Source organism: Bubalus kerabau, chromosome 16 (genome assembly GCF_029407905.1).
Source record: "Bubalus kerabau isolate K-KA32 ecotype Philippines breed swamp buffalo chromosome 16, PCC_UOA_SB_1v2, whole genome shotgun sequence".
In the NCBI taxonomy this organism is placed as follows: domain Eukaryota; kingdom Metazoa; phylum Chordata; class Mammalia; order Artiodactyla; family Bovidae; genus Bubalus; species Bubalus kerabau.
The window spans coordinates 54952026-54964696 of NC_073639.1; the positions used below are offsets into that span (position 1 = coordinate 54952026).

The window sequence follows — 12671 nt, forward strand, 5'->3', positions numbered from 1 at the left end:
TGTAGGGACAGCAGCCTCGGGCCTGCTGGCTCAGCTCCTTCCTGCCTGAAATTCAGCCCTGCCTTCTCCCCCTCACAGCGACAACAGCATCATCGGCGTCACGGAGCCCCGCCGAGTGGCCGCCGTGGCCATGTCCCAGCGAGTAGCCAAGGAGATGAATCTGTCGCCACGGTGAGTGCTCTGCTTCATGGGGGAGGGTTGAAGGTAGCCCTCCAGGCCCACCGAGCTGAGCCATGACACACGCCCTCGTTCACCCTGGAGGCTGTTCACAGATGTCAGTATCTTTCCTATGCCATTTCATTGCATATCTTGACATTTATAGTATACACAAAGCTGCCCCCACTTTCTTTCATCCTCTCTATTTAACTCGTTAGTGTTAAGTTTCCAACCACATGCAAAAGTGGAAAGACTAGTATAACGAGCCCCCATGTACCCGAGACCCGGTTTCAGGAATTGTCACCTCATGACCAGCTCTGTTTCATCTGTGCCCCATGCTCTCCCTCAGTTCTTGGGGAGCAAGTTTCAGATGTCTTATCATCTCAGCCTCAATATTTCATCGTGTAGGTCTGAAAGATCAAGACTCTGTTTGGGGGATTTTTGTTTGTTTTTGGCTGCCCCTCGTAGCTTGGGGATCTTAGTTTCCCAAATGAGGACTGAACCTGGGCCTCTGCAGTGGAAGCTCGGAGTCCTAAACACTGGACCACCAGGGTGCCTGTTGCTCAGTCTTGTCTGACTCTTTGCGACCTCATGGACTGTAGCCCAGTCTCCTCTGTCCATGGGGATTCTCCAGGCAAGAATACTGGAATGGGTTGCCATGCCCTCCTCCAGGGGATCTTCCTAACCCAGGGACTGAACCTGGGTCTCCTGCATTGCAGGTGGACTCTTTACCGTCTGAGCCACCAGGGAAGCCCTAGGACCACCAGGAAATTCCCTGTAACTTTTTTTTTTAAAGACAACTATAAACATAATTGTAGTACTATAACCATCACTAAAAAGTATGTCCTAACTTCTGAGTGTGTTCCTTCTGTGTTCCCATTTCCTGGGTTGCCTCCTGAAAAGTGTTTAGAGTTGATTGTTTACATCAGGCTCCAGCCAAGATCTGTGTGCATGTGTGATTAATATGCTCTGGACTTGTCTGTGAGCTCCCCTCAGCCCTCACACTGGAGGCCAGGGTCCTAGAGAGGGAGGCAGAGTGGCCCAGTGTCTGGGCCTTGGTAGGTGAGCTGGTGGGCCCTACCCTTAGCCGCCTGCCTAGAGGGACCAGGCCTGCTCTGCTGGTCTCCTTGGAGTAGCCACCACCCCGAGCAGCTGCAGCTCTAGGGGACTGATCCGGAGCTTGTGCCTGCAGGGTCGTCTCCTACCAGATCCGATATGAAGGAAACGTGACCGAAGAGACCAGAATCAAGTTCATGACTGATGGGGTCTTGCTCAAGGAAATCCAGAAGGTTGGTTGCTTTTCTCATGTCACAGAACAAGGCTGCTAAGCGTAAGGGTGGGAAGCTAGGATGTCACCCAGGGTGTGAGCAGCCAGCATGACAAATTTTGGCAAAGCACTGCATTTACTGTTGTGTTGCTGTGTGACCTTGAATAAGTTACTTAACCTCTCTGGGCCTTGGTTTCTTGATCTGCAAGCTGGTACTTTCCTCCTAATTGCTTTAAATCATGTGAAGCATGAAGACACTTTAGCAGAACACCTAATAGGTGTTCATTACATGTGAGCTTGTATGTTTGTTGCAGTTTGGTTCACAGACTTTATGCATTAGCCAAAAGCACACTACTACCCACTGGCTGTCTGAGGTTCCCCTAGGCAGGGGTCTCTGGGGAGGGCAGAGGTGACTCCTGCCTCCTCTGCCTCGAGGCCAGCCAAGATCACTGTGAAGGCGGCTGTGAGTGTGTTTTGGGGTCTGATGGCCCCTGTCTGTGTGGCGTGTGCTGCCCTGTTTCCCCTGGTCCCCACCCAACATCCCCTGGTCCCTGTTTCCTGCCTGCCTCCCTACCACCCGCATTGGTAGCTCGGCTCTAATAGATCACAGCTGCCTTTTCTCTAGCAGTTTCTCTGCCAGGCCCCAGGCTCTGTGTTGTCTGCTTTACAAACAGTAATTGTCATCGAAACTTCTCCATGACCCCTTGAGATGGGTCCTCTTGTCCCATTTTACAGATGAAGAAATAGGCCTGGGGTCATAGGCGACGACCCCCTGCAGGCCAAGTGCTCTTGAATCCATGCCAGCTACCAAAGGGGTTCATTGAGTGGGTGCTTTGGGAGGCACACTCATCCTGGGGTGCTCCAGCCCAGGTGGCCGTCCTCATCCCTGGACCTCCTCCCCACTCCTCCCTAGGACTTCCTGCTGCTGAAGTACAAGGTGGTGATCATCGACGAGGCCCACGAGAGGAGCGTGTACACTGACATCCTCATCGGCCTCCTGTCCCGCATCGTGTGTCTCCGGGAGAAGGTAGGCAGGAGGTGCCGGGGGACCCCGAGGCCCACTCAGCCCACGCCCATCCACACCCGGACTGCTGCCGTGAGAGGGTCTCCTAGAACAGCCTCCTCCAGGCCAGGAGCCGGGGCTTTGGGTCTTGGTATAAACAGATTCCAACCCTAGGTTCAGCCTCCTCGTCATCTGTTACTTTTCCCTCTGTCAGAGCAAGAGGCTCAAGCAAAGAGTTCATGGTGGGCCAGGCGACACTGTGGGCTTCCTGACTGGCTGAGTGGTAAAGAACCCACTTGCCAGTGCAGGAGATGCAGGTTTGATCCCTGGGTCAGGATGATCCTTGGGAGAAAGAAATGGCAACCCACTCCAGTATTCAATGGACAGAGGAGCCTGGCGGGCTATAGTCCATGGGGCTACAAAGAGCTGGACATGATTGAGCATGCATGCACTTAGCCAGACCCCATTGCATCTGGCTTTAAGACACCAGCCAGGTCTTTGAAATCCACAGAACTGGTGGGGCCAGCCACCAAGCCCATATACTCCATGTGCTGTGAGACACCCTGCGCCCGGCTTGGGGTCAATTTTTCCCTCCACCTGCCCCATCCCTCGATTGGGCAGGGATGGTCGTCAAAGGGATGCTGTGCTAGGATGGGGTGCCATGGAACAGTTCCCACCAGTCCCACTGAGAAGTTGATGCTTTTTTATACCCCCTTCTTAGATGACGAGGCTGCTGTCCCTACAAATGTCCCTGGCTGGTGTCTGGGATCCTGGATTTCAGGGGGGCTCCCACCTCTCCCTGATGGATAAAAGGGGCTCCCTGGGCCTGGACTGTCTGTACAAACTACACAGTTCATGCTGACAACTGCTTTCCTTCAGGGAGTCTAGAATTTGGCAGGTACCAGGCAGAGAGTGCCCACGTGACCAACCCCCAACAAAGAACCCTGGGCGCTGAGTGTCTACAGGCATCCTGGTAGAGGACAGTCATACGTGTTATCACAACTCATTGCTGGGGGAATGAAGCATGTCCTGTGTGACCGCCCAGGAGAGGGCTCTGGAAGGCTGCGCCTGGTTCCCCCAGACTTCACCCCACGTGCCTTCCTCCTTTGCTGATGTCATCAGACATCAGTTCTGTGTGTGCTGTGTGCCAGGCACCGATCAGCTCTCAGTGAACAAAACAGGTTCCTGCCCTCATGGGGTTTCCATTTTAGTGAAGGCAGTTGGCAGTAAGCCACTCAGAAGCCTGTGAATTCCCGGTGGACAAAACCAGGAAGAGGGAGCAAAATCAGGCAGAAGGTAGAGGGTTGGTAGTGTGATGAGACTCACAGAGAGTGTGGCCTTTGAGTAGGGGGTTGGAGGAAGGGAAGGAGTGAGAAGCAGCTGCTGAGAGGAGGAGATTATAAATGTCAAGAAAAGCAGGTGCAAAGGCCCTGGGGCAGGTGTAGGGCTTGTGTCGGGTTTTCATTTGGGGGTTTTTTTGTTAACTTTATGTAATTGATGCATTTAATGTGTGCAATTCAGTGGGTTTAGCATATTCAGAGTTATATGCCATCACTGCAGTCAACTTTAAAATATTTTCATCACCCTGAAAAGAAACCTGTTAGCTATCTCCATGGTCCTCCCCCACTCTCCCATCTCAAGGTATCCATAGTCTATTTCCCATCTCTGTGGATTTATCTATTCCATATGTTTCACATAAATGAAATCACACAGTATGTGTGTTTTTTTTTAATTTATTTATTTGGCTGCGCCAGGTCATAGTTGTGGCATGCAAGATCTCTGATCTTGGTTGCCGTGTGCAGGATCCAGTTCTCTGATCAGGGTCCAAACCCAGACCCCCTGCATTGGGAGCAGAGTCTTGGCCACTGGACCACCAGGGCGGTCCCAGCATGTGGCCTTCTGTGGTTGGCTTCTTTCACTTAGCACGTTTTCAGAGTTTATCCCCATTGTCACGTGTGTCAGTGCTTCATTCCTTTTTATGGCCGAATCATCATCTATTGTGTGGCTGGACCACATTTCATATACCCATTCATCTACCGTTGGAGACTTGGGCTCTTCCCACTTTCCATCTCTCGTGAATGTCTGTCTAAGGGCCGTGTTTCCTTTCTCTTGGGCCTGTCCCAGGGGCAGGGTTGCTGGGTCCCACAGGGGCTCCTCATGTAATCATCTGAGCCACTCCAGACTGGCTTCTGCAGTGGTCACGCCTCCCGTGTTCTCGCCCACAGTGTACAGGCTGCCTTCCACATCCTCACCCACACTTGACATTTTGCATGTTTTTAGTCCTCAACCATTCTAGCAGCATTTCACTGTGGTTTTGATTTGTGCGTTGAGGATGGTCAGGCAGCTGAGGGTGGCAAAGCGGAGCGAGTGAGGTGGGAAGAACAGGAGACGCATGGGGTCATAGAGGTGCATGCGGTGGGGCCAGACAGGGGAGGTTGTGTTGGGGAGGAGGCAGAACCTTTGGTCTGCACTGTGCCTCTCACCTTGGCTTTTGTTTACCAAAGACACTGAACTTCCGGGGTTTGCAGTTTACAAGCTTCAGGAGACAGCTTCCACGGGCTTGAGAGCAGAGCCCACCATGAAGGGCACAGCAGGTGCTGCTGAAAAGGCTGAAAACCAGGCACACCCACTGCACCCATCCCTGAGTCAGGCTGCGCCTCCTTGTCCATTTTGGGGACAGACAGACAGTCATGATGTCGGGCGGGGACTGACAGCAGCCATACCCACTGTTCCCGTGTGTGGGGTGGACCCCAAGCTCAGCCCTCCTGTCTCGCATAACGTCATCAGAGCTTACTCGGGAATCTTTTTTTTTAAGCCTTTGTTTTTTCCCCATGACACACTGCTTAGTTCCCCGACCAGGGATTGAACCCTGGTCCTCAGCAGTAGAAGTGCTGAGTCCTAACCACTGGACTGCCAGGGAAGTCCCTCATGGGGGGGAATCTTAAGGGCTCCTTTAACAGGCCACTACCATCCACTTCAACTTTTTCTTGGATCTTTGGCATCCAGAAGAGGGGCTGAGGAGCAGGTTTGTGGGGCTGGAGATGAGACCAGGAGGGCAGAAGTCTCCCCCGACCCTGCCGTCAGTTTTCCTGGCCCCAGGTGGCCGTGGGTCCCCGGTCTCTTGTTCCCCAGAGGGCAGGAGTCTCCCCTGACCCCACCGTCAGTGTTCCTGGCCCCGGGTGGCCGTGGGTCCCCGGTCTCTCGTTCCCCAGAGGCACCTACCACTGAAGCTGCTCATCATGTCGGCCACGCTGCGAGTGGAGGACTTCACCCAGAACCAGCGGCTCTTCACCCAGCCACCCCCGGTCATCAAGGTACCATCCAGGCCAGGGTCTGAGGGCTGCCGGGGGAGGAGGGCCCCTCTGTCAGCCACAGCAGAGCTTGGGGTTGCCTGTGGGTTGGGATGGTAGCAGCCTTCATGGTCAGAGTTCAAGGAAGGGGGAGGGCTCAGGCCTGGCTCAGGTCATCCCCCACCCCCAACCCCGTGCCTCCCGGTAGGTCGAGTCCCGGCAGTTCCCGGTGACAGTGCACTTCAACAAGCGGACGCCACTGGAAGACTACAGTGGGGAGTGCTTCCGGAAGGTCTGCAAGATCCATCGCATGCTGCCCGCAGGTGAGACCCTGGCGGGGTGGGGCGGGGGGTCCTCCCCTTCCAGACCCGGAGGTGCAGGCAGTGGGGGCTCGGGGTAGCACTTGGCCTCTCTGTACCTCAGTGTCTGCAGTGGTCCCGGGGCACTCACCGCACCTGCCCTGCCTTGTTCTGCCCCAAGGATAGCGAGGCTTCAGGGACTAACCAGACAGTGGGGCTGTGAGTGCCTTTTGTCCCCACAGATACGGAGCAAGTGGACAGGTGTGTTTCACCTGAGTGTCCCTCCTGACCCCCGCCCTCACAGTTCTTGCCACATCCCCATGGCACATACTCTGGTAGTTCCATTTATCCATTTACCAGGTGATGGATACTTGGGTTGCGCCCACTTCCTGGGAGTAGACCTGCTTTCCCAGTGCTCATGTCCAGGGATTCAATGCCTGTTTCCATGGTATAGGTTTAGCTCCTCGTCCCAGCTCATCCCGTTGCTCGTGTGGGCCTCTGCAGCCTTGATTTGACCAGCGCTTCCTTGCGCCCCAGCTCTCAGATGAGGGCCTGGCACACGGTCATCACCAAGGCCACGTCTGCCACGTGAACAAGTGGGTCACGGCGGGTCTGGTTCTTCCTGCAGGCGGCATCCTGGTGTTCCTCACGGGGCAGGCGGAGGTGCACGCGCTGTGCCGCAGGCTGAGAAGAGCCTTCCCCCTCACCAGACACAGGCCCCCAGGTAACCCCAAGTGCAAGCCCATCACCGAAGAGGCTGGGGGCAGGCGGCCTGGCCTTTGAAGCCTCCCTAAAGGAGCCAGTCCCTTGCTTGCCCTCCCTTCCCTGTGAATGGTGATCAATGACCCTGGACAGTGAATGATGGATCCTGCTTACCTGGCATGAGCCTGGAGATATCTTTCTTCCTAATTGGTTCATCTTTTCCCAGAAAAGGACGATCAAAGAGATTCGGTAGAAGAAACAAGGAGGTTTAAGAAGTCACGGGCACGGGCGAAGAAGGCCCAGGCCATGGTACGTAGAGGCCAGAAAAGGCAGCCCAGGCTCTGAAGCTGCCTTGTCCGCGTGGTAGGCACCAGCCCAGTGCACCTGCACAGATGTAAAGTTAATTAAAACCACATAAGGGCGTTCCCTGGTGATTCAGTGGTTGGGATTCAGTATTTTAACTACTGAGAGCCTGGGTTCAATCCCTGATCAGGAAGCTAAGATCCTGCAATCCACACAGCATAACCAGAAAAAACCCCAAATAAAATTAAGATTCAATTCCTTGGTCATTTTAGATACTTTTCGGGTGCCCAGTGGGCCCCCAGGGCTGCTGGTGACCTTGTTGGGCAGCAGGGATCTAGAACCTTCTTGCTGAAGAGAGAGTGGTTGGCTGGTACCGCTTCAGGGGCTGGAGGGTGGGCTGGGATTTCACATTCCAGGCTCCCTATGCTGGGGGCTGGGAGGAAGCTTCTGGAAGGCCCAGCCCTGGGGCCTTGAGCAGGGCCTGCAGAAATGCCCAGGATGGGTGGGACAGAGAAAGCAGCCCTTGGGGTTTGCTGGAGAGCTGGGCGTGGGCGGGCCGGGCACTGGGGGCTTTCACCCCCAGGGCATTTGCACGACTTCACTATTGCTTCTACACCGTGCTAGGCAGCGGTCTCAGGGCTTCACGTGTGTTAGCTCTGCATCCTCAGGGCAGCCCTGCAAGCAGTCCTGTGACCACCCCTGACTCCCAGATGACACTGAGGCAGGGGTAGTATGTGACCAGCCTGGGGTCATGTGGCCTCGGACTCTGCTCGCGACACCAATCTCCACCTGCAGCCCTCTATATTGATGTCTTGTTTACCATAGACGCTGCCCCAGATCAGCTTGGACAGTTACTCGGTGCTGCCAGCGGGCGAAGGCGATGAGGATAGGGAGGCAGAAATGGACGACGAGGAGGAGGAGGCCCTGGGCTCCGACCTGGACCTGGACTTAGGGGACCACGGAGCGGACGGAGGTGGGACCTGGCAGGGACTCGGCTCACTGCCTGTTGAGCCCCAGGCCGCTGGTTCCTGCTGCACGGGCTGGGATCGAGCGAGGAATCCTCCCTGGGGATGACCCGCAGGGGAGCTGGGGTTTCTGCCTGCTCCACCCTTTGCTGTCTCCTGAGCTCCTGAAACCACGGAGCACAGAGGAGGCCTTCAAATATCTCTTGTGCTGGTTGTCATGGGGGCGACGCTCCCAGGCTTGGCTTTGCAGGCAGTGGGGGGTCAGAGGGGCTGAGATCAAGCCCTTAGGGATCCCCATGCAGGACTGGGGGCTTTCCCGAGGAGAGAATGCAGTGTGCCCACCCTCTCTGCCAGTGCCCGGGGTTGAGCCCTGGCAGTGGAGCTGCAGGGGAGCCTCTCTGGCAGAGCAGGCAGGGGTGCCAGTAGCTGGGGGCACAAGATACAGCCGACCTCTGCTGCCCCTGCAGGTGAGCAGCCAGATGCCTCGCTCCCCCTCCACGTGCTCCCTCTGTACTCGCTGCTGGCCCCGGAGAAGCAGGCGCAGGTAACCGGGTGGGCTCTGGGATGGATGCCCAGCAGGGGTTCCTAGGACGTTGAGATGGGGGCGGGTCAGGCCCTGGGTCACCTCCCCATCAGCTGTTAGATCAACACTCCAGGCTTTTGAAAGGGTCTTGGGGTCTCCTACTTGGAGAGCATGCCCACGTTCAGTTTGGGAGCAGTGGCTGTAGGCAAGGAGAGAACCTATCAACCTCGTCACCTCTGGGCCCTGCCCTTCCTGCTGACTTCCTCTGACCTCAGTCCCATGATTTCTTCCCTGACTGGCAAGACAGTGATCAGTTTTCTTGCTGCCACCCTCCCGTCCATCCTAGGTCTTCCAACCTCCCCCAGAGGGGACACGGCTCTGTGTCGTGGCCACCAACGTAGCCGAGACGTCCCTGACCATCCCGGGCATCAAGTACGTGGTAGACTGTGGAAAGGTCAAGAAGCGGCACTACGACCGTGTCACTGGCGTGTCCTCCTTCCGCGTCACCTGGGTCTCCCAGGCCTCAGCTGATCAGCGGGCGGGCCGCGCGGGCCGGACAGAGCCTGGCCACTGCTACAGGTGGGGCTCCCTGGCGCCCCCCAGTGTCCTTGGGCTACTGTGCAGTGGTCACCCACCCTCGTCCGGGGAAAGGGGGTCCCATGTCCCACTGGAGACTGTGTCCTTCCTTGGGGTTTACACACCCTTTCCTGTTGGCTTTCAGGCACTTGCATTATTCATTATTCCGCTACTGATAGCAGGCCCTGTGTTTATTAGCACCTTTGTTTTTATTTTATTAATAGCTTTATTGACATCAGATTCCCATGGCATAAAGCTCACCATTTTGAAATGTGCAATTCTGTGGATTTTAATATATTCAGAGTTGTACAACCATCACCATTATTAATTTTCTTTTTTAAAAAAGTGTATTTTTATTTATTTATTTATTTTGCTGTTCCGGGTCTTAGTTGTGGCGTGTCGGATGTAGTTCCCTGACCAGAGAATGAACCTGGGCCCCCTGTACTGGGAATGTGGAGCCTTAGGCACTGGACCACCAGAGAAGTCCCACTACTATTCACTTTCACATATTCTCATCACTGCAAAAGAAACCCAATACCCAGTAATCAGTTTCTCCCCACACCTCCCTACCATCCCCACCCCCCAGGATCTGGCAACCACTATCTCCTTCCTGCCTGTATGGATCTGATCATTCCGGACATTTCCTGTAAAGGAAATCAGACGGTATGTCACCTTTTGTATGTGACTTCTTTCACCCCACATCATGTTTTCAAGGTTCGTCCACAGCCTGTGTCAGTGCTTCGTTACTTTTAATGGCAGAACGACATTCTGTTGCACATTGGATGGCCCACATTTCCCATGCCTGTTCATCAGCTGATAGACACTTGGACTGCGTCCACATTTTGGCCCTTGTGAATGGTGCCGCTGTGAACACTCATGTACAAGTATTTGAATGTCTGTTTCCATGTCTCTCGGGTAAATACCTAGGGAGTAGAATCTCACAGTTATGTGGTGATTCTGACATTTTGAGGAACACGCCAGACTGTTTCCACAGCAGGCACCCCATTTTATATTCCCACCAGCAGTGTGTGAAGGTTCTAATTTCTCCACGTCTCTCCAATGCTTGCTATTTTCCACTTCATGAAAATGAAAGTACAAGGTGGTATCTCGCAGTGGTCTTGGTTTGCATTTCTCTAATGACAGTGAGCATCTTTTCACATGCTTATAGGCCATTTGTACGTGTTGTGTATTTTTCAGTCATGTTTGTGTTTTGATTGGTGAGTTGTAAGTATTCCCTGATGATCCTGATGTTAGATCCTTGTCAGAGGTATCATTGGCAGATAATTTTCTCCCAGTTTATGTGCTGGGTTTTTGGTTTTTTTTTTTCCAATAACTAACTACACCGTTCTTTTCAACCTTGCTTTAAAATACAAAAAAAAAAGAAAGAAAATTGAGAAACTATGCAAAGAAAAGTAGTAAGAAATAAAGTAGTTGAGTGCCATGTGCCAGGCACAGTTGTAAACACTCTGTGTGACACCTAAAGTACCTTCACTGGGGACTTCGCTGGTGGTTCAGTGGTGACACCACGCTCCCCGTGCAGGGGCCGCAGGTTCGATCCCTGCTCAGGGAACTAGGATCCCACATGTTGCACGCCGCAGCCAAATAAATGAATAATAATTTTAAATAATAAAGTATCTTTCCCAGTCTCGATGGGGTAGCTGCTGTGTTAGCCCATCTCACAGGTAAGGCAAGTGAGGCAGGAAGAGGGTAAATACCTTGCCTAGTAAGGTGGTGGAGTCAAGATTCAATCCCAGGTAGTTTGGCTGAGTCTCTTTTTTTACTTCCTTTTTTTTAAATCTCTGATACTTCCCTCTGCTCAGACTCTACTCATCTGCAGTTTTCGGTGACTTTGAGAAGTACCCACCTCCTGAAATCACCCGGAGGCCGGTGGAGGATTTGATCCTTCAGATGAAAGCTCTCAACATCGAAAAGGTCAGTTGTAGCCACAGCCCTGCCCTCACGCCACTGACCTGCCATTGTCCCAGGGTTCAGGCTGGTGTTTTGGGGCAGCCTGAGCCCCCTCATGGTCTGTTCCCCTTTCCCGGGCTGTTCCCCATTCCCTGTGGCCCTGAGAGCTGAGCCTTGTGGTGCTCACCCAGCCCCTCCCTGGTGGTCTCTTGTGAGACCCCCACCTTCCCAGTACTGTGCCTTCTGAGGAGAGGGCGGTCAGTGACCTTGCGGCTCAAGGGATGTTCTGCCCACTTGGTCCTCTAGGGGAAGGGTCACTCGCCTCTCCCCTGCTCCCAGAGGGGTGGTGTAGGCAGAGAAACCCCCTCCCCATCAGCTGTCACTCCCAAGCCTTCCTCCCTTAAGCCCCTGGCAACCATGAGTCTACTTTTTAATCTCTGTGGAATTTACATTTTGGACATTTCATAAAAATAGAATCCTTTGATACTTATTCTTTCTTATCTGACTTCTTTCAGTCAACGTTGTGGATTTTTGTTTGTTTGTTTTAGCCAATTTAAAATTCATTTATCAATCAATTCAGTTCACAGTAAGATAACATCATAAAAGAGAGGATCATGCTTTTCATTACATTAGTATGTTTGGGTTTTTTTTTTTCACTGTCAAAGAACCTGTTGATGGACATTTGGGTTGTTCTCACCTTTTGGCCCCTACAACTAATGCTGCCTTGAACATTTGTGTACAACTATTTATCTGAACACTGGTTTTGACTTGGTCACTCTTTCTAAGCAACCCTCAGGCGATCCCTGAGGCTGGTCACTCTCTGTTCCCTGATCATCTCATTGTCTGGGCACATTTTCTCCGTGAGACTGTTGATTCACGTGTATACTCACTGTTCATCTGGAATGAAAGCTCAGTGGGGCCAGAGCCCTTGTCTTGTTTTTATTATTTTTTTCATTTTGTTTTTATTGGCGTGTAGTTGCTTTACAGTGCTGTGTTTATTTCTGCTGTACAGCAAAGTGAATCAACTATATGTATATGTATCTCCCATCTTGCTTGGATTTCCTTCCCATTTAGGTCACCACAGAGCACTGAGTAGAATTCCCTCCCTCTGCTATACAGTAGGTTTTTGTTAGTTAGCTATTTTATGCATAGTATCAGTAGTGTTTCCATGTCAATCCCAATATCCCAGTTCAGCCCTTGTCTTGTTTTATCAACCTCTGTCACCAGGAACAGCCCCTGGTGCACACGAAGTGCTCAGTACATGCTCTTGGGTAAGAGATGATGTGACTGAATGAACAAAGAGGGCCTTTGGAGTTCCCCTGGCACAGGGACTTTGAGTGTGCCCAGGCCCCCATGTCCCATGTTCTGAGCATGAGTGGTGCTTGGAGGGTAGGCAGTGGGAGCCCCATCCCCTTGCCAGACCTGCCCTCGCCCCCTCCTCCAGCCCTCCACTGCATTCACATGTCTCCCACCACGGCTCCCTGTGTCCTAGGTCATCAACTTCCCCTTTCCGACACCCCCCTCCGTGGAGGCCCTCATGGCTGCTGAGGAGCTGCTGATTGCACTGGGTGCCCTGCAGGCTCCCCCAAAAACAGAAAGGTAGGGGAGGGACTTGAGGGAAGCAGGGAGCCCAGCTCCTGCCCCATTCTCGGCTCTGACCCCTCTCCGAGCTGACCCTC

General features: G+C 53.3%; 1 protein-coding gene and 1 non-coding gene across 4 annotated transcripts in view; one reads left to right on the plus strand and one right to left on the minus strand.

Annotated features, from left to right (window-relative positions):
* DHX37 (DEAH-box helicase 37) overlaps positions 1 to 12671 on the plus strand; it is a 31128-nt gene that overhangs the window by 11888 nt on the left and 6569 nt on the right. For 2 of the 3 annotated variants that reach the window (XR_008703353.1, XM_055550024.1), the window contains exons 6-17: positions 79 to 171; positions 1349 to 1445; positions 2337 to 2450; positions 5639 to 5740; positions 5925 to 6039; positions 6644 to 6739; positions 6944 to 7026; positions 7846 to 7993; positions 8453 to 8529; positions 8855 to 9087; positions 10905 to 11016; positions 12485 to 12591. Coding sequence is in view for 2 of the 3 variants with exons in the window: in XM_055550024.1 (XP_055405999.1) it covers positions 79 to 171; positions 1349 to 1445; positions 2337 to 2450; positions 5639 to 5740; positions 5925 to 6039; positions 6644 to 6739; positions 6944 to 7026; positions 7846 to 7993; positions 8453 to 8529; positions 8855 to 9087; positions 10905 to 11016; positions 12485 to 12591 (1377 nt within the window). In the remaining variant the exon portion in view is untranslated. The remainder of the gene's footprint in view (positions 1 to 78; positions 172 to 1348; positions 1446 to 2336; positions 2451 to 5638; positions 5741 to 5924; positions 6040 to 6643; positions 6740 to 6943; positions 7027 to 7845; positions 7994 to 8452; positions 8530 to 8854; positions 9088 to 10904; positions 11017 to 12484; positions 12592 to 12671) is intronic. The other variant, XM_055550025.1, reaches the window with a different exon arrangement.
* Positions 5274 to 5346, minus strand: TRNAR-UCU (transfer RNA arginine (anticodon UCU)). Its single transcript has one exon. It is a non-coding gene; the product is annotated as a tRNA-Arg (tRNA).